This window comes from Carcharhinus amblyrhynchos, unplaced genomic scaffold, assembly GCF_965287045.1.
Source record: "Carcharhinus amblyrhynchos unplaced genomic scaffold, sCarAmb.v2.hapA chromosome_193, whole genome shotgun sequence".
NCBI classification, from domain to species: Eukaryota; Metazoa; Chordata; class Chondrichthyes; order Carcharhiniformes; family Carcharhinidae; genus Carcharhinus; species Carcharhinus amblyrhynchos.
The window spans coordinates 189390-216189 of NW_027649933.1; the positions used below are offsets into that span (position 1 = coordinate 189390).

Below are 26800 nucleotides of genomic sequence, written 5' to 3' on the forward strand. Positions count from 1 at the left end.
TTTCTCGATAAGCCTTGCATGGGGCACCTTATCAAATGCCTTGCTGAAGTCCATATAAACCACATCTACCGCTCTTCCTTCGTCAATGTGTTTAGTCACAGCTTCAAAAAAATTCAACTGCTTGTAAGGCACGATCTGCCCTTGACAAAGCCATGCTGACTATTTTTGATCATACTATACTTCTCTAAATGTTCATAAATCCTGCCTCTCAGGATCTTCTCCATCAACTTACCAACCACTGAGGTTACACTCACCGGTCGATAATTTCCTGGGCTATCTCTATTCCCTTTCTTGAATATAGGAACCACAACTGCAATCCTCCAATCCTCCAAAACCTCTCCCATCTCCATCGATGGCACAAAGATCATCGCCAGAGGCTGTGCAATCTCTTCCCTCGCCTCCCACAGTAACCTGGGGTACATCCCATCCAGTCCCGGTGACTTATCTAACTCGATGCTTTTCAAAAGCTCTAGCACATCCTCTTTCTTAACGTCCACACACTCAAGCTTTTCAGTCTGCAGCAAGTCTGCACTACAACCATCAAGATCCTTTTTCACTGCGAATACTGAAGTAAAGTATTCATTGAGTACCTCTGCTATTTCTACTGGTTCTATACAAACTTTCCCACCATCACATTTGATAGGTCCTTTTCCTTCACATCTCATCCTCTTGCTCTTCACATATTTGTAGAACACCTTAGGGTTTTCCTTAATCTTACCTGCCAAGACCTTCTCATGACCCCTTCTGGCTCTTCTAATTTCTTTAAGTTCCTTCCTACAAGTCGTATACTCCTCTAGATCCCTAACATTACCTAGCTCCCTGAACCTTTTGTAAGCTTTTCCTTTCTTCTTGACTAAATTCATTACAGCTTTCGTGCACCACGGTTCCCCTAACCTACCAAAACCTCCCTGTCTCATCGGAAAGTTGTCGTGCAGAACTCCAGACAAACATTCCTTGAAAATTTGCCACATTACTTCGATACATTTCCCCAAGAAAACCTCCTTCCAATTTATGCCTCTAATTTCCTGCCTAGTGGCTTCACCTTACTCTAGATAAACACTTTCCTAGCTTGTCTGATCCTATCTCTCTCCAATGCTAGTGTAAAGGAGGTAGAGTTATGATCACTATCCCCAAAATGCTCTCCCACTCAGAGATCTGACACCTGTAGAGGTTCATTAGCCAGTACCAGATCGAGTACAGCCTCTCCTCTTGTAGGCTTATCCACATACTGTGTCAGGAAACCCTCCTGAACACACCTAACAAACTCCTCCCCATCCAAACCCCTTACCCCAGGGATATTCCAATCGATATTTGGGAAATTGAAGTCACGACAACTCTATTATTATTACATCTCTCCAGGATCTGTTTCCCTATCTGCTCCTCAACAACCCTGTTACTATTGGGCGGCTCATAGAAAACACCCTGTTCCGAACTTCCACCCACAGAGACTCTGTAGTCAATCCCTCCACGGCGTCCACCTTCTCTACAGCCGTGACGCTATCTCTGGTCAACAGTGCCACTCCCCCACTTCTTTTGCCTCCCCCCCGTCCCTCCTGAAACATCTGAAGCCTGGCATTTGTATCCAGTCCTGTCCCTGAGACATCCAAGTCTCTGTAATGGCCACCGCATCACATTTCCAAGCAGCGATCCACACTCTAAACTCATCCACTTTGTTCACACCACTCGTAGTGTTAAAATAGACACTTTCGGCCTGAGTGCTCCCCTTCTCCATCACCTGCCTATCCTCCCTCTCACACTGTCGACAATCCCTCTCTATTTGTGAGCTAACCTCCTCTCTCCCAGTCACTTCATTTCGATTCCCACCCCCCAACCTTTCTAGTTTAAACTCTCCCCAGTAGCCTTAGCAAACCTCACCACCGGGATATTGGTCCCCATGGGATTCAAGTTCAACCCATCCTTTTCATACAGGTCACACCTGCCCCTAAAGATGTCGAAATGATCCAGGAATCTGAATCCCTGCCCCTTTCTCCAATCCCTCAGCCACGGATTTATCCTCCATCTCATCCCATTCCTACTCTCACTGTGTCGTGGCACAGGCAGCAATCCGGAGATTAGATACAGAGTAAATCTCCCTCTACACTGTGCCCATCAAACACCCCCAGGATAGGTACAGCACGGGGTTAGATACAGAGTAAATCTCCCTCTACACTGTCCCCAATAAACACTCCCAGGACAGGTACAGCACGGGGTTAGATACAGAGTAAATCTCCCTCTACACTGTCCCCAATAAACACTCCCAGGACAGGTACAGCACGGGGTTAGATACAGAGTAAATCTCCCTCTACACTGTCCCCAATAAACACTCCCAGGACAGGTACAGCACGGGGTTAGATACAGAGTAAAGCTCCCTCCACACTGTCCCCATCAAACACTCCAGGACAGGTACAGCACGGGGTTAGATACAGAGTAAATCTCCCTCTACACTGTCCCCATCAAACACTCCCAGGACAGGTACAGCACGCGGTTAGATATAGAGTGAAGTTCCGTTTATACTCTATTGTCAATCACTTCCAGGACAGGGACAGAATGGTGTTAGAAATAGGGTAAGTCTCCCTCTACAGTGCTCCCAATAAACTTGCATGACAGGCACAGCACAGGGTTAGATACAGAGTAAAACTCCCTCTACACTGTCCCCATCAAATACTCCCAAGGCAGGTACAGAATGGAGTTAGGAGATTAAATCTCCCTTTACACTGTCCCCATCAACTACATGCAGCGCAGGTACAGCATGCGGTTAGATACAGAGAAAGCCTCCCTCCACTCTGTCCCCATCAAACATTGTGAGAAGTCTCACAACACCAGGTTAAAATCCAACGGGTTTATTTGGCAGCAAATGCCACTAGCTTTCGGTGTGCTGCCCCTTCGTCAGGTGAGTGGGAGATCTGTGCGTAACCTGGTGTTGTGAGACTTCTTACTGTGTTTACCTTAGTCCAATGCCGGCATCTCCACATCATCCCCATCAAACACTCCCAGGACAGGTACAGCACAGGGTTAGATACAGAGTAAAGCTCCCTCTACACTGTCCCCATCAAACACTCCCAGGACAGGTACAGTACGGGGTTAGATACAGAGTGAAGCTCTTTTTACACTCTATCATCAATCACTTCCAGGACAGGTACAGAATGGTGTTAGATACAGGATAAATCTCCCTCTACACTACTCCCAATAAACACTTGCAGGACAGGTTTTGCATGAGGATAGATACAGACTAAATCTCCTTCTCCACTGTCCCTATAAAATACACCCAGGACAGGGATAGCATGGGGGTAGATACAGAATAAAGCTCCCGCTACACTGTCCCATCAAACACTCCCAGGACAGGAACAGCACGGGGTTAGATACAGAGTAAAGCTCCCTCTACACTGTCCCCATCAAACACTCCCAGGACAGGTACAGCACCGGGTTAGACGCAGAGTAAATCTCACTCTACACTGTCCCCATCAAACACTCCCAGGACAGGTACAGCACAGGGTTAGATACAGAGTAAATCTCCCTCTACACTGTCCCCATCAAACACTCCCAGGACAGGTACAGCACAGGGTTAGATACAGAGTAAATCTCCCTCTACACTGTCCTCATCAAACACTCACAGGACAGGTACAGCACAGGGTTAGATACAGAGTAAATCTCCCTCTACACTGTCTCCATCAAACACTCCCAGGACAGGTACAGCACAGGGTTAGATACAGAGTAAATCTCTCTCACACTGTCCCCATCAAACACTCCCAGAACAGGTACAGCATGGGGTTCGAAACAGAGTAACCCGCTCAATCCAGTGCCATCAAACATTTGCAGGACAGATACAGAGTGGAGTTAGATAGAGATTAAAGCTCCGTTTACACTGTCCCCATCAAACACTCCCACGAAAGGTACAGCACGGGGTTAGATACATCACCCTCTGCTCTATCGCCAGCAATCACTTCCAGGACAGCTACAGTATGCAGTTAGATTCTGTGTAAATCTCTCTCTACAATGTCCCCATCAAAAGCTGTAAGAAGTCTCACAACACCAGGTTAAAGTCCAACCAGTTTGGACATAAACTGGTGGACTTTAACCTGGTGTTGTGAGACTTCTTACTGTGTCTACCCCAGTCCAAAGCCAGCATCTCCACATCATGACCATCAAAAGCTCACAGGACAGGTACAGCACGGGGTTAAATACAAAGAAAAGCTCCCTCTACACTGTCCCCATAAAACATTCCCAGGACAGGTACAGCATTGGGTTCGATAGAGAGTAAAGCTCCCTCTACACTGTCCCCATCAAACATTCCCAGGACAGGTACAGCACGGGGTTAGATACAAAGCAAATCTCCCTCTACACTGTCCCCATTAAACACTCCCAGGACAGGTACAGCACAGGGTTACGTACAGAGTAAAGCTCCCTCTACACTGTCCCCATCAAACACTCCCAGGACAGGTATAGCACGGGGTTAGATACAGAGTAAATCTCCCTCTACACTGTCTCCATCAAACACTCCCAGGACAGGTACAGCACGGGGTTAGATACAGAGTAAATCTCCCTCTACACTGTCCCCATCAAACACTCCCAGGACAGGTACAGCACAGGGTTAGATACAGAGTAAATCTCCCTCTACACTGTCCCCAATAAACACTCCCAGGACAGGTACAGCACGGGGTTAGATACAGAGTAAAGCTCCCTCCACACTGTCCCCATCAAACACTCCAGGACAGGTACAGCACGGGGTTAGATACAGAGTAAATCTCCCTCTACACTGTCCCCATCAAACACTCCCAGGACAGGTACAGCACGGGGTTAGATACAGAGTAAATCTCCCTCTACACTGTCCCCATCAAACACTCCCAGGACAGGTACAGCACGCGGTTAGATATAGAGTGAAGTTCCGTTTATACTCTATTGTCAATCACTTCCAGGACAGGGACAGAATGGTGTTAGAAATAGGGTAAGTCTCCCTCTACAGTGCTCCCAATAAACTTGCATGACAGGCACAGCACAGGGTTAGATACAGAGTAAAACTCCCTCTACACTGTCCCCATCAAATACTCCCAAGGCAGGTACAGAATGGAGTTAGGAGATTAAATCTCCCTTTACACTGTCCCCATCAACTACATGCAGCGCAGGTACAGCATGCGGTTAGATACAGAGAAAGCCTCCCTCCACTCTGTCCCCATCAAACATTGTGAGAAGTCTCACAACACCAGGTTAAAATCCAACGGGTTTATTTGGCAGCAAATGCCACTAGCTTTCGGTGTGCTGCCCCTTCGTCAGGTGAGTGGGAGATCTGTGCGTAACCTGGTGTTGTGAGACTTCTTACTGTGTTTACCTTAGTCCAATGCCGGCATCTCCACATCATCCCCATCAAACACTCCCAGGACAGGTACAGCACAGGGTTAGATACAGAGTAAAGCTCCCTCTACACTGTCCCCATCAAACACTCCCAGGACAGGTACAGTACGGGGTTAGATACAGAGTGAAGCTCTTTTTACACTCTATCATCAATCACTTCCAGGACAGGTACAGAATGGTGTTAGATACAGGATAAATCTCCCTCTACACTACTCCCAATAAACACTTGCAGGACAGGTTTTGCATGAGGATAGATACAGACTAAATCTCCTTCTCCACTGTCCCTATAAAATACACCCAGGACAGGGATAGCATGGGGGTAGATACAGAATAAAGCTCCCGCTACACTGTCCCATCAAACACTCCCAGGACAGGAACAGCACGGGGTTAGATACAGAGTAAATCTCCCTCTACACTGTCCCCATCAAACACTCCCAGGACAGGTACAGCACGGGGTTAGATACAGAGTAAATCTCCCTCTACACTGTCTCCATCAAACACTCCCTGGACAGGTACAGCACAGGGTTAGGTGCAGAGTAAAGCTCCCTCTACACTGTCCCCATCAAACACTCCCAGGACAGGTACAGCACGGGGTTAGACACAGAGTAAATCTCCCTCTACACTGTCCCCATCAAACACTCCCAGGACAGGTACAGCACAGGGTTAGATACAGAGTAAATCTCCCTCTACACTGTCCCCATCAAACACTCCCAGGACAGGTACAGCACGCGGTTAGATATAGAGTGAAGTTCCGTTTATACTCTATTGTCAATCACTTCCAGTAAAAAGTCTGACAACACCAGGTTTTAGTCCAACCTATTTATTTGATAATATACTCGCAAGCTTTCGGGGTTAGTCCCTTCGTCAGGTGAATGGAGAGTTCTGGCCTCAGACAGAGCATATAAAGCACAGACATCTCTAAACTGTCTGTCCTTTATATGCTCTGTCTGAGGCCAGAACTCTCCATTCACCTGACGAAGGGACTAACCCCGAAAGCTTGCGAGTATATTATCAAATAAATAGGTTGGACTAAAACCTGGTGTTGTCAGACTTTTTACTGTGTTTACGCCAGACCAACGCCGGCATACCCACATCAATCACTTCCAGGACAGGGACAGAATGGTGTTAGAAATTGGGTAAGTCTCCCTCTACAGTGCTCCCAATAAACTTGCACGACAGGTACAGCACAGGGTTAGATACAGAGTAAAACTCCCTCTACACTGTCCCCATCAAATACTCCCAAGGCAGGTACAGAATGGAGTTAGGAGATTAAATCTCCCTTTACACTGTCCCCATCAACTACATGCAGCACAGGTACAGCATGCGGTTAGATACAGAGAAAGCCTCCCTCCACTCTGTCCCCATCAAACATTGTGAGAAGTCTCACAACACCAGGTTAAAATCCAACGGGTTTATTTGGCAGCAAATGCCACTAGCTTTCGGTGTGCTGCCCCTTCGTCAGGTGAGTGGGAGATCTGTGCGTAACCTGGTGTTGTGAGACTTCTTTACCTTAGTCCAATGCCGGCATCTCCACATCATCCCCATCAAACACTCCCAGGACAGGTACAGCACAGGGTTAGATACAGAGTAAAGCTCCCTCTACACTGTCCCCATCAAACACTCCCAGGACAGGTACAGCATGGGGTTAGATACAGAGTAAAGCTCCCTCTACACTGTCCCCATCAAACATTCCCAGGACAGGTACAGTACGGGGTTAGATACAGAGTAAAGCTCCCTCTACACTGTCCCCATCAAACACTCCCAGGACAGGTACAGTACGGGGTTAGATACAGAGTGAAGCTCTTTTTACACTCTATCATCAATCACTTCCAGGACAGGTACAGAATGGTGTTAGATACAGGATAAATCTCCCTCTACACTACTCCCAATAAACACTTGCAGGACAGGTTTTGCATGAGGATAGATACAGACTAAATCTCCTTCTCCACTGTCCCTATAAAATACACCCAGGACAGGGATAGCATGGGGGTAGATACAGAATAAAGCTCCCGCTACACTGTCCCATCAAACACTCCCAGGACAGGTACAGCACCGGGTTAGACGCAGAGTAAATCTCACTCTACACTGTCCCCATCAAACACTCCCAGGACAGGTACAGCAATGGGTTAGATACAGAGTAAATCTCCCTCTACACTGTCCCCATCAAACACTCCCAGGACAGGTACAGCACAGGGTTAGATACAGAGTAAATCTCCCTCTACACTGTCCTCATCAAACACTCACAGGACAGGTACAGCACAGGGTTAGATACAGAGTAAATCTCCCTCTACACTGTCTCCATCAAACACTCCCAGGACAGGTACAGCACAGGGTTAGATACAGAGTAAATCTCTCTCACACTGTCCCCATCAAACACTCCCAGAACAGGTACAGCATGGGGTTCGAAACAGAGTAACCCGCTCAATCCAGTGCCATCAAACATTTGCAGGACAGATACAGAGTGGAGTTAGATAGAGATTAAAGCTCCGTTTACACTGTCCCCATCAAACACTCCCATGAAAGGTACAGCACGGGGTTAGATACATCACCCTCTGCTCTATCGCCAGCAATCACTTCCAGGACAGCTACAGTATGCAGTTAGATTCTGTGTAAATCTCTCTCTACAATGTCCCCATCAAAAGCTGTAAGAAGTCTCACAACACCAGGTTAAAGTCCAACCAGTTTGGACATAAACTGGTGGACTTTAACCTGGTGTTGTGAGACTTCTTACTGTGTCTACCCCAGTCCAAAGCCAGCATCTCCACATCATGACCATCAAAAGCTCACAGGACAGGTACAGCACGGGGTTAAATCCAAAGAAAAGCTCCCTCTACACTGTCCCCATCAAACATTCCCAGGACAGGTACAGCATTGGGTTCAATAGAGAGTAAAGCTCCCTCTACACTGTCCCCATCAAACACTCCCAGGACAGGTACAGCATTGGGTTCAATAGAGAGTAAAGCTCCCTCTACACTACCTGTTCAAACCCTATCAGGACACTTCGAGTACGGGGTTAAATGCAGAGCGCAGCACGCGCTACACTCTCCGCAGCAAACATTCCCGGGGAGACACAGCATGTAGTTAGATACAGAGTAAGTGGAATCGGCTGCTGTCGGTGGTGGTGGAGGCAAATTCGATAGGGTCTTTTAAGAGACTTTTGGATGAGTACTTGGGACTTAATAGGATTGAGGGTTATAGGTAAGCCTAGTAGTTAGAGATAAGATCGGCACAACTTGTGGGCCGAAGGGCCTGTTTGTGCTGTAGTTTTTCTATGATTCTATGATTCTAAATCTCCCTCTACACTGTTCCCATCAAACACTCCCAGGACAGGTACAGCACGGGGTTAGATACAGAGTAAAGCTCCCTCTACACTGTCCCCATCAAACACTCCCAGGACAGGTACAGCACGGGGTTAGATACAGAGTAAAGCTCCCTCTTCACTGTCCCCATCAAACACTCCCAGGACAGGTACAGCACGGGGTTAGATACAGAGTAAAGCTCCCTCTACACTGTCCCCATCAAACACTCCCAAACAGTACAGCATGGCATTAGGTATAAAGTAAAGCTCCCTCTTCACTGTCCCCATCAAACACTCCTAGGACAGGTACAGCACGGGGTTAGATACAGAGTAAATCTCCCTCTACACTGTCCCCATCAAACACTCCCAGGACAGGTACAGCACGGGGTTAGATACAGAGTAAATCTCCCTCTACACTGTCCCCATCAAACACTCCCAGGACAGGTACAGCACGGGGTTAGATACAGAGTAAATCCCCTCCACACTGTCCCCCATCAAACACTCCCAGGACAGGTACAGCACAGGGTTTGATACAGAGTAAATCTCCCTCTACACTGTCCCCATCAAACACTCCCAGGACAGGTACAGCACAGGGTTAGATACAGAGTAAATCTCCCTCTACACTGTCCCCATCAAACACTCAGTATGCATTGTGTAGATGGAATCTGCTGATTTAGACTGTGCCTTTGAGAAATGGAGGTTGCCATCTCCCACAATGCCAGTGGGATGTGCAAGTGCCCTATCAATTTGCTGGAGCAGACAGTGACTCTGCAGATTGGTCTGTGTGTGTGTTGTCTGGAAGCCATTTGCTGATTCTTTCTCTGCCTCTCTGTACTGCTGCTTCGAGTGAATCACTGCAGCCAGTCTCTGGGGGCAACATTTGCAATCTGGCCTCCCCTCTCTTGCAGGAGGGAGAGCAGAGCAGAGGTGCAGGGTGAAGCAGCTTGCACACACACAGCGGGCGGATAGAGTGGGGGAGAGAGCAGGGAATTGCTGCATTGAAGAGGCCTGGAGCTAACAAAGGGCACAGGGAGCCTGCACATTGCTGGTAGGTAACCACCGACACTGGGTACAGGCACACAGAGAGAGCCACTCTCCTCTCCTCCTTATCTCTCTGTAACTGTCCCTCTCTCTCTATACAGCTCTCTCTCTCTTTCCCTTTCTGCAACTGTCTGTCTCTCTGTCGTGCTGCCTCTCTCTCCCTCCCTCTCTGCAATTGTCTGTCTCTCTCTTTACAATCCTGTCTCCTCTCTGCCTCTTGCTCTCTCCTTCCCTCTCTGCAAGTGTCTGTCTCTCTCTCTCTCTTTACAGCCCTCTCCCTCTCTCTCTGAGTCTCTCCTCTCTCTCTCTCTGTCTGGAACTGTCTAACTCTCTCCACCTCCCTCGATCTTCTTCCTTCCTTAGAATGGTCTGTCTCTATCTCTCTCCTTCCATCCATTGAGATGTCTCTCCGCCTCTCACTTTCTCACTCTCCAGTCCTCTGTTGAACTCTTGGTCTTTCTCCTTTACATGTTGTCTCTTTCTCTCTCACCCTGCTCTACAACACTTTACCTCTCTCACTATCTGTCTGCCATCACCTTCACTATCTCTCTCTGTCCCTCTCTATTTCTCGGAAGTCCACCAGAATTGTCTCTCTCTCTGTTACCCCATTTCCCTTCATCACCATGTCCTTGCTTCGTTCTCTCACACTTCTGCTCCCACTCTCTCTCCTTCCCTATGTTACTTTCTCCTTCCTTCCGTCTCCCCGTCTCTCTCTTTCTCCTTCTTTCTATCGCCGTATCCCTCTCCTTCGCTCCATTGTCCTGTCTCTCTCTCTCTCTCGTTCCCTCCATCATCCCGTCTCTCTCTCTCCTTCTCTCCATCACTGTCTCTCTCTCTCCTTCTCTCCATCACTCTGTCTCTCTCTCTCCATCGCTCTGTCTCTCTCTCTCCATCGCTCTGTCTCTCTCTCTCTCCATCGCTCTGTCTCTCTCTCTCTCCATCGCTCTGTCTCTCTCTCTCCTTCTCTCCATCGCTCTGTCTCCTTCTCTCCATCGCTCTGTCTCTCTCTCTCCATCGCTCTGTCTCTCTCTCTCCATCGCTGTCTCTCTCTCTCCATCGCTCTGTCTCCTTCTCTCCATCGCTCTGTCTCCTTCTCTCCATCGCTCTGTCTCTCTCTCTCTCCATCGCTCTGTCTCTCTCTCTCTCCATCGCTCTGTCTCTCTCTCTCTCCATCGCTCTGTCTCTCTCTCTCTCCATCGCTCTGTCTCTCTCTCTCCTTCTCTCCATCGCTCTGTCTCCTTCTCTCCATCGCTCTGTCTCCTTCTCTCCATCGCTCTGTCTCCTTCTCTCCATCGCTCTGTCTCTCTCTCTCCATCGCTCTGTCTCTCTCTCTCCATCGCTCTGCCTCTCTCTCTCTCCATCGCTCTGTCTCTCTCTCTCTCTCTCCATCGCTCTGTCTCCTTCTCTCCATCGCTCTGTCCCTCTCTCTCCATCGCTCTGTCTCTCTCTCTCTCCTTCTCTCCATCGCTCTGTCTCCTTCTCTCCATCGCTCTGTCTCTCTCTCCCCATCACTCTGTCTCTCTCTCTCTCCTTTCTTCCATCGCTCTGTCTCCTTCTCTCCATCGCTCTGTCTCTCTCTCTCCTTCTCTCCATCGCTCTGTCTCTCTCTCTCTCCATCGCTCTGTCTCTCTCTCTCTCCATCGCTCTGTCTCTCTCTCTCTCCATCGCTCTGTCTCTCTGTCTCCATCACTCTGTCACTCTGTCTCCTTCTCTCCATCGCTCTGTCTCCTTCTCTCCATCGCTCTGTCTCTCTCTCTCCATCGCTCTGTCTCTCTCTCTCCATCGCTCTGTCTCTCCTTCTCTCCATCGCTCTGTCTCCTTCTCTCCATCGCTCTGTCTCCTTCTCTCCATCGCTCCGCCTCTCTCTCTCCATCGCTCTGTCTCCTTCTCTCCATCGCTCTGTCTCTCTCTGTCCATCGCTCTGTCTCTCTCTGTCCATCGCTCCGCCTCTCTCTCTCTCCATCGCTCTGTCTCCTTCTCTCCATCGCTCCCACTCCTTCTCTCCATCGCTCTGTCTCTCTCTGTCCATCGCTCTCTCTCTCTGTCCATCGCACTGTCTCTCCCTGTCCATCGCTCTGTCTCTCTCTCTCTCCATCGCTCTGTCTCTCTCTCTCTCCATCGCTCTGTCTCTCTCTCTCTCTCTCCATCGCCCTGTCTCTCTCTCTCTCCATCGCCCTGTCTCTCTCTCTCCATCGCCCTGTCTCTCTCTCTCCATCGCCCTGTCTCTCTCTCTCCATCGCCCTGTCTCTCTCTCTCCATCGCTCTGTCTCTCTCTCTCCTTCTCTCCATCGCTCTGTCTCTCTCTCTCCATCGCTCTGTCTCTCTCTCTCCATCGCTCTGTCTCTCTCTCTCCTTCTCTCCATCGCTCTGTCTCTCGCTCTCCTTCTCTCCATCGTTCTGTCTCTCTCTCTCCTTCTCTCTATCGCTCTGTCTCTCCCTCTCTCCTTCTCTCCATCGCTCTGTCTCCTTCTCTCCATCGCTCTGTCTCCTTCTCTCCATCGCTCTGCCTCTCTCTCTCTCCATCGCTCTGCCTCTCTCTCTCTCCATCGCTCTGCCTCTCTCTCTCTCCATCGCTCTGCCTCTCTCTCTCTCCATCGCTCTGCCTCTCTCTCTCCATCGCTCTGCCTCTCTCTCTCCATCGCTCTGTCTCTCTCTCTCCTTCTCTCCACGTTCTGTCTCTCTCTCTCTCTCCTTCTCTCCATCGCTCTGTCTCCTTCTCTCCATCGCTCTGTCTCCTTCTCTCCATCGCTCTGTCTCCTTCTCTCCATCGCTCTGTCTCCTTCTCTCCATCGCTCTGTCTCCTTCTCTCCAGCGCTCTGTCTCCTTCTCTCCAGCGCTCTGTCTCCTTCTCTCCAGCGCTCTGTCTCTCTCTCTCCAGCGCTCTGTCTCTCTCTCTCCAGCGCTCTGTCTCTCTCTCTCTCCTTCCCTCCATCGCTCTGTCTCTCTCTCTCCTTCCCTCCATCGCTCTGTCTCTCTCTCTCTCCTTCTCTCCATCGCTCTGTCTCTCTCTCTCTCTCCTTCTCGCCATCGCTCTGTCTCTCTCTCTCTCTCCTTCTCTCCATCGCTCTGTCTCTCTCTCTCTCTCCTTCTCTCCATCGCTCTGTCTCTCTCTCTCTCTCCTTCTCTCCATCTCTCTGTCTCTCTCCCTCTTTCCTTCCCTCCATCACTCTACCTCTCTCTCCTTCCCTCCATCTCTCTACCTCTCTCTCCTTCCCTCCATCTCTCTTGCTCTCCATCTCCTTTCCATCATCAAGTTGACTCTCTCTTCTCCCCTGATCCTCATCTCTCTCGCTCAGCCCTCCCTCTGCTACTCTCATTCTATCTGTGACAAATAACCTGTTGGTGGGCTGGATGTTAAACTTTGCTGGAGTGTTGATTCTAGTGAATATCACAACCTCAAGATAAAGGGGGGGCGGTTTAGAACGGAGTTGAGGAGGAACTTCTTCACTCAAAGGGTGGTGAATCTCTGGAATTCTCTGCCCGTTGAAGTGGTGGAGGCTGCCTCGCTAAATATTTTTAAGACGCGGGTTGATGGGTTTTTGATAAGAGAGGGGATTGAGGGTTATGGGGAGAGGGCGGGAATGTGGAACTGAACCACTTCAGATCAGCCGTGATCTTATTGAATGGCGGGGCAGGCTCGAAGGGCTAGATGGCCTACTCCTGCTCCTATTTCTTATGTTCTTATGTTCTTATATCTCTCTGTTGATAATTGTTCCCTTGGTGTGGTACTGTTGGAATTGGCGGAGGATTGGATCTTTGTGTAATAGAACATTATAGCGCAGTAGAGGCCCTTTGGCCTTTGATGTTCATAGAATCATAGAACCCTACAGTGCAGAAAGAAGCCCTTCAGCCCATCGAGTCTGCACCGAACACAATCCCACCCAGGCCCTACCCCCATATCCCTACATATTATCCCCACTAATCCCTCTAACCTACGCATCCCTAGACACTAAGGGGTAATTTCGTAGCATGGCCAATCAACCAATCAATCAATCAATGTTGCGCCGACCTGTGAAACCAATCTAAAGCCCATCTAGCCTACACTATTCCAATATCATCAATATGTTTATCCAATGACCATTTAAATGTTGGTGAATCCATTACTGCTGCAGGCAGGGCATTCTACACTCTTATTACTCTCTGAGTAAAGAACCTACCTCTGATATCTGTCCTATATCTATCACCCCTCAATTTAAAGCTATGTTCCCTCGTGTTAGCCTTCTCCATCCGAGGAAGAAGGCTCTCACTGTTCATCCTATCTAATCCTCTGATCATCTTAAATGCCTCTAATTGTCATATAGCAGGGATTGATTCCCCCCCTGAGAACTAACACCAAAATACCCAAAGAGGAGTACCTGACCCAATAATCTGTAAAAAGTGTGTGTGAAGTGGTGTGACTCCTAATAGTTAAATACAAAATAAATCCCTGACACTCACTCTAACATGAACGAGTAACAACTTATGTATCTAACTAACAGCGAACAAGCTAACTAAACTATTAACAAACTGAATAAATCCCTTCTGTTTACCGTTCCCGAATAAGACAAGATTCTCATGGAATGCTGTTCCAATAAATACAATTCCTACTCATTAACAAAAGTTGAATTTAGTCTCTCTCTAAATTACAACCTTGTTTTGTGTCTTCCAGAATATTCGGTGGTTTCTCTATTGATTCTTCTGCCTGGAGCTCCTTTCTTCTTTGGTACCTTTGCTATCCAGATGGTGCTTTCTTTAAGACATAGATGAAGCTATGAGAGGCAGCTATTCTCTCTTGAGAGTTGAGAGCTGTTAGCTCTGGTAAGTAGCAGTTGCTCTCCCCTCTTTGCCTCACTGACCCCCGTCTTTTATACCTGTGATGACATATCAATATTTTCCACAATAGGATTGGTTCTAAGTTGTCAAAACCATCAGATTTGACTTTAATAGGTTCTTGGTATCAAAATGTTTGATGCAAATTGATAGGCTAAATTCAAAAGTCTTGTTAAAAACTGCTGCTTGGCCTTTCGATACTGCTGTTTCAGTTTGGGCTCTCTATTGTTACAACACAGAGATTAATCCTCTGGTAAAATATTTGGGAAGGTGTTAACTGTTCTTAATTAACATTTAGAGGTTCATTGACATAAAGGTCTGACACTCGCTTTAAGTGAATAATTAACAAAGTATTTTATTTAAATAACCAGGAACTGTACCTTAATTAATATGTTCCTTGTTTAGTTACAGTTTGACTGAAATGTTGTTCGACTAATACAGGAACACTCTTGACCAAAACAGTAATAACAGAATTTATGCAACCAGGCTTGATGGAACTTGGAAGCTTTTGGACCTTTTCTGCAGTTATCGGTTGTCTATAAGATCTTTCTTACCCTTTTGTTAGATAGCTGGATAGTTTTCTTAAAGAGATATTTAAACTAGCACAGTGGAGAGCTGCTCTTAAGAGCCGAATGCCAGCTTTTGACTGGCTGCCCTGGCCTCTGAGATGTTCTCCCTGGAAATCGCTGTTGCTTTGTTCTTTATACCTGCGAACACCTCGCAATTTTCTCATACCAGAGTTGGTTTGATGCTGTCAACGCTATCAAATTCAAATCTGATAGGCTCACAATAGTTGATGGTTCTTTTTAAACAGATAGGCTGGCAGAATGTAAAAGCCTGTTACCAAGTAATCCTGATGCTTGGCCCTTTTGAAATAAATATTGCAATCTGGAGTCTTTGTGTACCCTGCATTTTAGCACAGAACTCAAAAACAGCTTTTAAAGGAACCATGCACTGTTTTCTTTCCCTCTAACATTTTTTACAATTAGTATATATCTTTACAATCTCAACTTCACTGTGTACTTGCATTTTGAATCTCTAAGCACAGAAAAAGCACCAACTTTTAGTGGGACTTTACAATATTTTCGCCCCTGTATAAACACCAATCTAACTTCCTACCTCCCAATCTACCATTACTCTGCCCTACTTCACAACAACAATGTTGTTGTCCCTATTGCTGACAGGTTTGTAATTGAATTGAGTGCTTACAATTCTTTCTTCATCTCCCAGGGAGAGGCCTGGTCGCTTCCCCGCACCGATTAACCCTTCACTCAGGCAGTTGACCACTGGGGAATCTGCAAGGCCCTGGCTTTTGCTTCTGCTGTCACAATGGACAACATGTTTACGGTTGTATTGAGTGAATCTTGGTTTTCTCTCCAGTGAATAGCTCTCACTGGGGGTTTAGGGAGATGTCAGCCTCGATAACTTTGGTATTAACACGGGGGATTGAGGTTGCTCTGGGAGACAGGTTGGTCCGCACGGCTTATAATTGTGATCTTTCTGCTCTGACCCACAGGGTGTCTTGCTTCGGACTCCTGGCAAGAAACCTTTCCTTCAGCACCCCTGGAGCGGTAAGTTGCTCAGCTGGAGGAGACAGGACTGTGGACAACTTGGGACCCCCCAGATCAAATTTGGGGTTTATAGTTCTTTGGGACAAACACCAGATTGTAGACATCCCGCCTTCCAGGTACGGACACACTGCCAACAAATTCAGATGCTGCATCTATCCCCAAACTAATCCTATTCCCCGCTGTCTTCCCATAGCCCTGTATCAATCCCAAACTAATTCCACTGCCCCACTCTCTCCCCATAGCCCTGTATCAATTTCCAACCTAAATCTCACTGTCCCACTCTCTCCCCATAGCCCTGTATCAATTCCCAAACTAATCTCACTGCTCCACTCTCTCCCCATAGCCCTGTATCAATCCCAAACTAAATCTCACTGTCCCACTCTCTCCCCATAGCCCTGTATCACTTTCCAATCTAAATCTCACTGCCACACTCTCTCCCCATAGCCCTGTATCACTTTCCAATCTAAATCTCACTGCCCCACTCTCTCCCCAGAGCCCTGTATCAATCCCAAACTAAATCTCACTGCCCCACTCTCCCCATAGCCCTGTATCAATTCCCAATCTAAATCTCACTGCCCCACTCTCCCCATAGCCCTGTATCAACCTCCAATCTAAATCTCACTGCCACACTCTCCCCATAGCCCTGTATCAATCTCCAAACTAAATCTCACTGTCCCACTCTCTCCCCATAGCCCTGTATCAATCTCCAAACTAAATCTCACTGTCCCACTCTCTCCCCATAGCCCTGTATCAATTTCCAATCTAAATCTCACTGCCCCACTCTCTCCCCATAGCCCTGTATCAATTTCCAATCTAAATCTCACTGCCCCACTCTCTCCCCATAGCCCTGTATCAATTTCCAATCTCAATCTCACTGTCCCATCTCCCCCCGTGGCTCTGTTTCAATCTTCAAACTAATCCCACTGTCTCACTCTCTCCTTATAGCTCCGTATCAATCTTCAAACTAATCTTACTGTCCCACTCTCTCCCCATAGCCCTGTATCAATCCCAAACTAATCCCACTGTCCCACTTTCTCCCCATAGCCCCGTATCAATCCTCAAACTAATACAACTACCCTGTTCTCTCTCCATAGCTCTGTAACAATCCCCACACTAATCCCACTGCTGCACTCTCCCCCTTTAGCTCTGTATCAATCCTGAAACTAATCCCATTGCCCTGCGCTCTCCCCAGAGTCCTGTATCAATTGCCAAACTATTCCCTCTGCCCCACTCTCTCCCCATGGCCCTGTATCAATCCCAAACTAATCCCACTACTCTGCTCTCTCCCAATAGCCCTGTATCAAACCCCAAACTAATCCCACTGCCTCAATCTCACCCCATAGCCCTGTATCAAACCCCAAAATAATCCAGTTGTGTCAATCTCTCCCCACAGCTCGGTATCAATCCCAAACAAATCCCACTTCCTCCCTCTCTTCCCACAGCCCTGTATCAATCCCTAAAGTCATCCTACTCTCACACTCTCTCCCCCTGGCCGTTCTAATCCCAAACTAATTCCACTACACCGTGCTTTGCCCATAGTCCTGTATGAATCCCAAACTAATTCCACTGCCCAACTCTCTTCCATAGCCCGGTATCAACCCCCAAACTGTTCCCCTCTCTCCCAATAGCCCTGTGTCAATCCATAACAGTCTCAAATTGCACTCCCTCCGCATAAACACGGTATCAATCCCCAAACTAGACCCACTGCTCCACGCTCTCCCCATAGCCCTACATCAATCCCAAACTAATCCCCCTACTTCAGTCTCTCCCTGTATCAATCTCAAATTAATCTCACGATCCTGCTCTCTCCAAAACTCTGTATGAATCCCAAAACAAATCTGTCTACCCCAATCTCACCCCATAGCTCTGTATCAATCCCCAAATGATTCCCACTGCCCTGCTCCCTCCTCATAGTTCTGTATCAAACCCCAAACTAATCCCACTGTCCCAATCTCTTCCCATAGTCCTGTATCAATCCCAGACTAATCCTACTGCCCCAATCTCTCCTCCTGAACTTCCATCAATCTCAAACTAATCCCACTGCCCCACTCTCACCCTTTAGTCCTGTATCTATCCCCAAAATTAATCCAAATGTCCCAATCTCTCCCCAGAGCACTGGATCAATCTCCAAACTAATCCCACTGACCTCTCTCTCCCCTTAGTTCTGTATCAATCTCCAAACTAATCCCACTGCTCCACTCTCCCCATAGTCCCATATCAATCCCAAACTAATCCCACTGCCCCACTCTCCCCATAGCCCTGTATCAATCCCAAACTAATCCCACTGCCCCACTCTCTCCATAGCCCTGTATCAATCCCAAACTAATCCCACTGCCCCACTCTCCCCATAGCCCTGTATCAATCCCAAACTAATCCCACTGCCCCACTCTCCCCATAGCCCTGTATCAATCCCAAACTAATCCCACTGCCCCACTCTCCTCGTGTCAAACCCAAATTAATCTCATTACCCTGCTCTCTCCAAAGCTCTGCATTAATCCCCAAACTAATCCCATTGCCCCACTCTGTCCCCATAGCTATGCATCAATCTCCAAATGAATCCCATAGCACTGTATAAACCTCAAACTAATTCCATCGCTCCAATCTCTTCCCATAGTCCTGAACCAATCCCCCACACTCTCCCTATCTCTGTAACCTCCTCCAGCTCCTACAACCCTCCCTATCTCTGTAACCTCCTCCAGCCCTTACAGCCCACATTATCTTTGTAACCTCCTCCAGCCCTTACAACCCCACCTTATCTCTGTAACCTCCTCCAGCTCCTACAACCCTCCCTATCTCTATAACCTCCTCCAGCCCTTAACAGTCCACATTATCTCTGTAACCTCTTGCAGCCTCTACAACATCCCATCCCTGTAATCTCCTGCTAACGCTACTCCCTATCTCTGTAACCTCCTTCAGTCCCTACAATCATAGAATCTATATGGTGCAGAAGGTGCCATTCATCCCATCGAGTCTGCACTGACTCTCTGATAGATTACCTTACCCACGTTCTGCCATGTCTAATTCTGGCCTCTTGAGCATCCCCTGATTCCCATCTCTCTGCCATTGGATGTCATGCCTTCTGCTGCCTGCTGCCCTAAATTCTGAATTCTCGCCACGAACTCTATGCTTTTCCCTCCATCTTGCTTTCTCTTTGTCACTTGCTCTCTGACCAATCTTTTGATCATCTGTTTCTGTTATTTCCTCATGTGGTTCGGTGTCAGATTCTGTTTGACAACACTCCCACGACGTTGCTCAGGGCATGTTAATGATATTTTCTAAATGTACATTATCATAAGCTCTTTCTGAAATCGCAGTAGTACACTTCGTATCAACGTTGGACTAAAATCACAGACTTACATTCAACAGACTTACCTTAACAGTAAAACTTTCCATTAAATGCATTTTTTTAAGGTGAGGTTTGACTTTGCGAGGCGCTAATTTCCTACAGTGCTCTAGTGTGGTTTAACCGAAAGATATGGAGACCAGAACTGTGCACAGTGCTCCAAGTGTGGTCTAACCGAGGGATATGGAGACCAGAACTGTGCACAGTGCTCCAGGTGTGGTCTAACTGAGGGATATGGAGAGAGGAACTGTGCACAGTGCTCCAAGTGTGGTCTAACTGAGGGATATGGAGAGAGGAACTGTGCACAGTGCTCCAGGTGTGGTCTAACTGAGGGATATGGAGAGAGGAACTGTGCACAGTGCTCCAAGTGTGGTCTAACTGAGGGATATGGAGAGAGGAACTGTGCACAGTGCTCCAAGTGTGGTCTAACTGAGGGATATGGAGACCAGAACTGTGCACAGTGCTCCAAGTGTGGTCTAACTAAGGGATATGGAGACCAGAACTGTGCACAGTGCTCCAAGTGTGGTCTAACTAAGGGATATGGAGACCAGAACTGTGCACAGTGCTCCAAGTGTAGTCTAACCAAGGGATATGGAGACCAACACTGTGCACAGTGCTCCAAGTGTGGTCTAACCGAGGGATATGGAGACCAGGACTGTGCACAGTGCTCCAAGTGTGGTCTAACCGAGGGATATGGAGACCAGAACTGTGCACAGTGCTCCAAGTGTGGTCTAACTGAGGGATATGGAGACCAGAACTGTGCACAGTGCTCCAAGTGTGGTCTAACTAAGGGATATGGAGACCAGAACTGTGCACAGTGCTCCAAGTGTAGTCTAACCAAGGGATATGGAGACCAACACTGTGCACAGTGCTCCAAGTGTGGTCTAACCGAGGGATATGGAGACCAGGACTGTGCACAGTGCTCCAAGTGTGGTCTAACCGAGGGATATGGAGACCAGAACTGTGCACAGTGCTATAACAAAGAACATATGAGTCTACGGTCTGGTGTTGAAGCGAAAATTCTTTTGGATATCTAAACATATTGCCTCAACGTCATTACCCTGATCTATCCTCTCCATTCCTTCTGGTACAATTATAACAAAATTTGGAAAGCTTTTGTATACGTAGACAGCAGTGTATCCTCATTGTCAATGAGTATAACAAAGAGGGAGATTTGTTGGACATTGAGAGGATTGAGGGAGAGGAGCAGGGTAGGAAAGTGGGGATGTGGTGGAAGGCCAGTCACGGGCCCCTCGAGTGGATGAATGGTCACACAGCAGCACCTAACCTCTCACATCTTCTTATTCCTTCTCCATTCTGTATGAACACTCTGCGATTGGAGGGGGTGACTGGGATAGGGGGAAAGGACTGCTGGAAGAGGAGGTGGCAAGAGGGGTGGGAAGGGGAGGGGGTGGTGGGGAGTTGGAGGGGGAGGGGGTGGTGAGGGAATGGGAGGGGGTGGGGAGTTGGAGGGGGTGATGAGGGAATGGAAGGGGGATAGGGATCAGTGGGGGATGGGGTGGTGGGGGGAGTGAGAGGGATGGGGGGGGGGTAGTTGGAGAGGGAGGGGTTGGTGACGGAGTGGGAGGGGGATGGGAAGCCGGAGGGGGATGGGGTGATGGGGGGAGTGAGAGGGATGGGGAGGGGGAGGGGGTGGTGGGGGAGTGGAAGGGACGGGGAGGGTGAGGGTGAGGAGAGGAGGGAGTGGGAGGAGGTGACGTGTTGTGGAGAGGGGGTGGCAGGGTTAGGGGGAGGGGGTGGTGAGGGGAGTGGGAGGGGAGGGAGGGGGGAGTGAGAGATTGTGGGGAGGGGGGTGGGGAGTCGGAGGGAGATGGGTTGGTGGGGGGAGTGAGAGGGATGGGGAAGGGGAGGGGGTGGCGGGTTGTGGGGAGGGGGTGGCGGGGTTAGGGGGATGGGGGGGGGGGAGGGATGGAAATCCACACTCGACACTAACTTTGCCTTTGTGCTCTCAGGCGGAAGGAGACGGTCGACCCTGGGAGGCGTCGCGAGGATGGAGCTGGAGCGGGAGCGGACGGAGGCGGAGGAAGAGGAGGAGGAGGAGGAGGAGGAGGACGAGGGGGTTCCCGAGATGGGAGGTGGCGGAGAGGATGATGACGACGATGAAGGGGGGGTGGGGGTGCCCTTTGGCTTGGCAGCGCCGCCGTGCCACTGTGCCGTGTGCGAGAAGGGTTTCAGCTGCCGCTCGCACCTGGAGCGCCACCTGCGGGTGCACACCGGGGAGCGGCCTTTCGAGTGTGGCATCTGCGGCAACCGATTCAACCGAGCCAGTAACCTGCGGCGGCACCAGCAGCACCGGGCAGCGGCCGGAGGGCAGGGCCCCCTGGAGTGCCCGGTCTGCCACCGGCTCTTCTGCGTGACGGGGGACCTGGTGAGGCACCGACGGGCACACGCTGGCGAGAGGCCCTTCGAGTGCGGGGTGTGCGGCAAGCGCTTCTGCCGCCTGGCGGTGCTGGAGATCCACCAGCGCTACCACACGGGGGAGCGGCCCTACCAGTGCCCGCTCTGCGCCAAGTGCTTCTACACGTCCAGCGAGCTGAACCGTCACTCACGCACCCACACCGGCGAGCGGCCGTACGCCTGCCCGCTCTGCCCCAAGCGCTTCTACACGGCCAGCAAGCTGGCGGTCCACCGGCAGATCCACACCGGCGAGCGCCCCTTCCCCTGCCCCGACTGCCCCAAGCGCTTCTACACGGCGGGCAAGCTCCGGCGACACCAGCGCACCCACGGCGCCATCAGCCAGTTCATCTGTGGCGTGTGTGGCAAGACCTTCGCCCGCACCAGTCACCTCACCAACCACCAGCGCACCCATCGTTGAGGCCAGCAGCGGGCAGCTTGGCCGGGGTGGGTGGGGGAAGGTGCACAGTCTGACTCTCCCTGTGTGCGTGTGCCCGCCCAGGAACCGTGCCAGGGCCCAGAGCCCCCAGGCTGGCTGGCACAGGCTGAGTGGAAGGGGGTGTGTTTCCAAGTGACGAGCGTGCACACGGGGGGGCTTTGGAGACCGGGTGTTGTCTGCTCTCTCTCCCTCTCTGTCTCTCTCACTCTCCCACTCCGTTGCCCTGAACCTCTCCCTCTCTCTCACTTGTCTGCGAGCGTGGAACAGAATCTCAATAAACTATCGGGAAAGACACTATTGCTGCTGACCTGTTACTGACTCCACGTTCTCTCTCTGTGTCCTTCCCTCTCGTGCTCTCTCCCCCCTGCACTCTCTCATGCTTTTTTTCCCCAAATCTTTCCCTCACTCCCTCCTGCTCGCTCTCCCTATCGCTCTCCATTCTCTCTCTCTCTCTGATACCTCACTCCTTCCTGCCTCTCCATACTCTCTCTCTCACTCTCTCAATCTCTCACTCCCTCTCTCCTGCTTGCTCTCCATTCTCTCGGATACCTTGCTCCTTCCTACCTCCCCCCCATACTCTGTCTCTCTATCTCTCAAAGTCTCACTCCCTCTCTCCTGCTTGCTCTCTCCATTCTCTCTGATACCTCACTCCTTCCTGCCTCCCCACGCTCTCTCTTTCATTCTTTCTCTCTCTATCTCCATCACTCTATCTCCATCACTCTATCTCCATCACTCTATCTCCCTGTTCTCTCCCTTACCACCACTCTTTCTTTTTCCACGTACTCTCTTCCTCCTGTTATAAATTGGAGAAACTAACACTGAAACAGCCGAAGAGGAATACCTCGCCCAATAATCTGTAAAAAGTGTGTGTGAAGTGGTGTGACCTGCTCTTCGCCAACTCCGAGTGGTTAAATACAAAATAAAACCCTGACACTCACTCCAAAATCAACATGTAACAAGTTACCTAGTAGTGAACAAACTGAATAAAACAAGATTCTAATGGATGCTATTCCAATAAATACAGTTCCCACTCATTAACAAAAATAGAATTTGGTCACTGTCTAAATTACAACAGGTTTTGTGATTTTGAGAATACTCTGGGCTTTCTCTGTTGATTCTTCAACCTGGAACAAAGAACAGTACAGCGCAGGACCAGGCCCTTCCGCCCTCCAAGCCTGAGCCGATCATATTATCTCGACCAAATGCATATATCTCCCTATTCCCTGTTTGTTCATCTGCCTATCCAGATAAGTCTGAAATGTCACTAACGTATCTGCCTCAGCCACCTTGCTTGGCAGTGCATCCCAGACCCCCACCACCTTCTGTGTTAAGAAAAACTTTCCCCGCACATCTCCACTGAACCATCCCCCCCACCTTATCTTGAACATGTGCCACCTTGTAATTGTCATTTCTGCCCTGGGAAAAAACTTCTAACAGTTCACCCTCTCTGTATCCCTCATAATTTTATGAACTTCTATCAGGTCACCCCTCAGCTTCCGCCTTTCCTGGGAGAACAATCCCAGTTTATTCAATCTCTCCTTATAGCTAATACCAGGCAACATCCTGGCAAACCTTTTCTGCACTCTCTCCAAAGCCTCCACATCCTCCTGGTAGTGTGGTGACCAGGATTGGACACAATATTCTAAATGTGGCCCAACCTACGTTTTGTACGACAGTAACTCAATACCCCGGCCGATGAAGGCAAGCGTGCCATATGCCTTCTTCACCACCTTTTCCACCTGTGCTGCCACTTTTAAAGATCTGTGGACCTGTACATCCCAGATCTCTCTGAGGGTCTGTGCTCCTGATGGGTTTTGCCATTTATTTTATAGCTCCCACCTGAATTAGATCTACCAGAATGCATCACCTTGCATTTGTCCGAGTTAAATTCCATCAGCTATTTCTCCGCCCAATTTTATAGATACAGCCTATTTATATCCTGCTGTATTCTCTAACAATTTCCATCAGTATCCGCAACTCCACCAATCTTAATACCATCCACAAACTTGTTAATCAGACCAGCTATATTTTCTTCCAAGTCATTTAAATATATATTACAAACAGCAGAAGTCCCAGCACTGATCCCTGTGGAACACCACTAGTTACAGATCTCCATTCAGAAAAACACCCTTCCATCGCTATCCCCTGTCTATGGCCAAGCCTGTTCTGAATCTATCCAGCTAGTTCACCCCTGAGATTTAATTTTTTGCACCAGCCTGTCACGGGAACTTCTTTCTTCTTTGATACCTTTGCTATCTAGATGGTGCTTTCAATATTTCCCACAATAGGATTGGTCCTAGGTTGTCAAAACCATCAGATTTAAATTTAATAGGTTTTTGGTATCGAAGTGCCTGATTCAAGCCTGATGTTATGGTAAAAACTGCTGCTTGGCCTTTGCATATTAATGTTTCAGTTTGGACTCTCTGCGTGCATTTTAATCTCTAGCACTTTTAAAGGGACCACGCGATGCTTTCTCCCCAGCATTCTACAACTGTACAACACCAATCTACAACTACTTTATCCGATCTCGCAACAGTCCCAAACCCTGATCTTTCACTCTTCATTCTCTCTCTCTCTCTCACCCCAGCCCATCGTAATCTCTCCCACCCCACTGCCACAATCTCAGTCTCTCTTGCGCTCTCTTTCCCCACCCTCCTGTTTCCCTCTCCTTGGTCTCTCTCTGTCATTCTCCTCACATCCTCACTTGCTCTCTCCCTTTCACCCTGACCTCTCATTCCCCACTGCTCACTCTCTTCCCACTCTCACTCACTCTCCCTCTTTCTATCCTCCCAATTCCCCCTCCCCTGAAGGTTGAGGGATGGGGGAGTAGGTGGGTTGGTGGGATTAGATCATAGATCATAGACTCCTACAGTGCAGAAAGAGGCCCTTTGGCCCATCGAGTCTGCACCGACCACAATCCCACCCAGGTCCTACCCCATATCCCTACATATTATACTCACTAATCCCTCTAACCTATGCATCCCTGGACTCTAAGGGGCAATTTCTTAGCATGGCCAATCAACCTAGCCCGCACATCTTTGGACTGTGGGAGTGAACCGGAGCACCCGGAGGAAACCCACGCAGACACGAGGAGAATGTGCAAACTCCACATAGACAGTGACCTGAGGCAGTTGGGGAGGAGATGGGTCAGAGGAAAGGTCTCCTCCACATTAATAACCTTCGACGAGTAGCTGGAGGGAGTTGGAGGTTGTTTACTGTGAGGTAATGAGACTGAAACACCAGAGCTTGAACAGAGATCTTTAATTGCGGTTTCAAAAAAAAAGCTCAACAATATTGGGAAAGGGTGGTGGGGAGAGCAAGGGAAAAAGTGGCCTCTGAACAAGCTTACAGGTGACGGAAAGCTCCAGTGAGGAGTGAAGACCTGTGGTGATTGAGGAATTGACTGGAGGTGGGTGGAGGCACAGTATTAAGGTGGGAGAGAATGGGCATCGCAGTCTCCTCGGGTCTCAGAGGGTCCGCTGGGTGGCTGGAAAGGATACTGCATTCAGATCCGGAGGGATACCTGTCTCCTGAAAAATAGCAAATGATGATACGATTAGGCAGACCGAGAGTGGGAGAAAGATGGATATTGGCCTACACTCCCTCCACTGTAGCTCCTCACACCCAGAAACCCAATCCCTCATACCTCGGACACCACCAGAACGGACTTAACCAGCAGCTAACCAAACCTCCATTCCCTCTGACCTCAATTCCACAATAACTCAATAGGTTCCTTGTCCAGTAAACCCAATGAATCTCATTCAGCCAGAATCCCCCCACCACCACCCCCGCCTCGATGGTGAACATACATTGACTCATGTTTGATGAACACCATAATTTTCAAATCATAATTCATGTAGTCCTCACCCCCACCCTATCTCTGTAACCCCCTCCAGCCACTACAACCCTCCCTGTCTCTGTAACCTCCTCCAACCCCTACTACCCTCCCTATCTCTAATCCCTTCCAGCCCCTACAACCCTCCCTATCTCTGTAACCTCCTCCAACCCCTACAACCTTCCCTATCTCTGTAACCTCCTCCAGCCCCTACAACCCTCCCTATCTCTGTAACCTCCTCCAGCCCCTACAACCCTCCCTATCTCTGTAACCTCCTCCAACCCCTACAACCCTCCCTATCTCTGTAACCTCCTCCAACCCCTACAACCCTCCCTATCTCTGTAACCTCCTCCAACCCCTACAACCCTCCCTATGTCTGTAACCTCCTCCAACCCCTACAATCCTCCCTATCTCTGTAACCTCCTCCAGCCCCTACAACCCTCCCTATCTCTGTAACCTCCTTCAGCCCCTACAACCGTCCCTATCTCTGTAACCCCCTCCAGCCCCTACAACCCTCCCTATCTCTGTAACCTCCTCCAGCCCCTACAACCCTCCCTATCTCTGTAACCTCCTCCAGCCCCTACAACCCTCCCTATCTCTGTAACCATCTCCAGTCCCTACAACCCTCCCTATCTCTGTAACCTCCTCCAACCCCTACAACCCTCCCTATCTCTGTAACCTCCTCCAACCCCTACAACCCTCC

General features: G+C 49.1%; 2 protein-coding genes across 3 annotated transcripts in view; one reads left to right on the forward strand and one right to left on the reverse strand.

The window, feature by feature from the left end:
• The first annotated feature begins 9421 nt into the window (after nt 1–9421).
• Nucleotides 9422–22559, forward strand: LOC145338827 (uncharacterized). Of its 2 annotated transcripts, XM_080183236.1 has the most exons (4): nt 9422–9692; nt 14334–14482; nt 16011–16181; nt 21382–22559. In XM_080183236.1, the coding sequence occupies exon 4, from the start codon at nt 21420–21422 to the stop codon at nt 22242–22244; it is 825 nt and encodes a 274-aa protein (XP_080039362.1). In that variant the 5' UTR covers nt 9422–9692; nt 14334–14482; nt 16011–16181; nt 21382–21419; the 3' UTR covers nt 22245–22559. The 2 variants fall into 2 exon arrangements, with proteins under 2 accessions (XP_080039362.1, XP_080039363.1); XM_080183237.1 differs by lacking the exon at nt 14334–14482.
• Nucleotides 22560–25508: 2949 nt separating this feature from the next.
• The window catches only part of LOC145338830 (immunoglobulin superfamily member 11-like), a 35961-nt gene continuing 34669 nt past the window's right edge, over nt 25509–26800 (reverse strand). Inside the window, exon 7 of the mRNA XM_080183241.1 lies at nt 25509–25792. Within this exon, the coding sequence (XP_080039367.1) occupies nt 25730–25792 (63 nt within the window). The 3' untranslated portion in view covers nt 25509–25729. The remainder of the gene's footprint in view (nt 25793–26800) is intronic.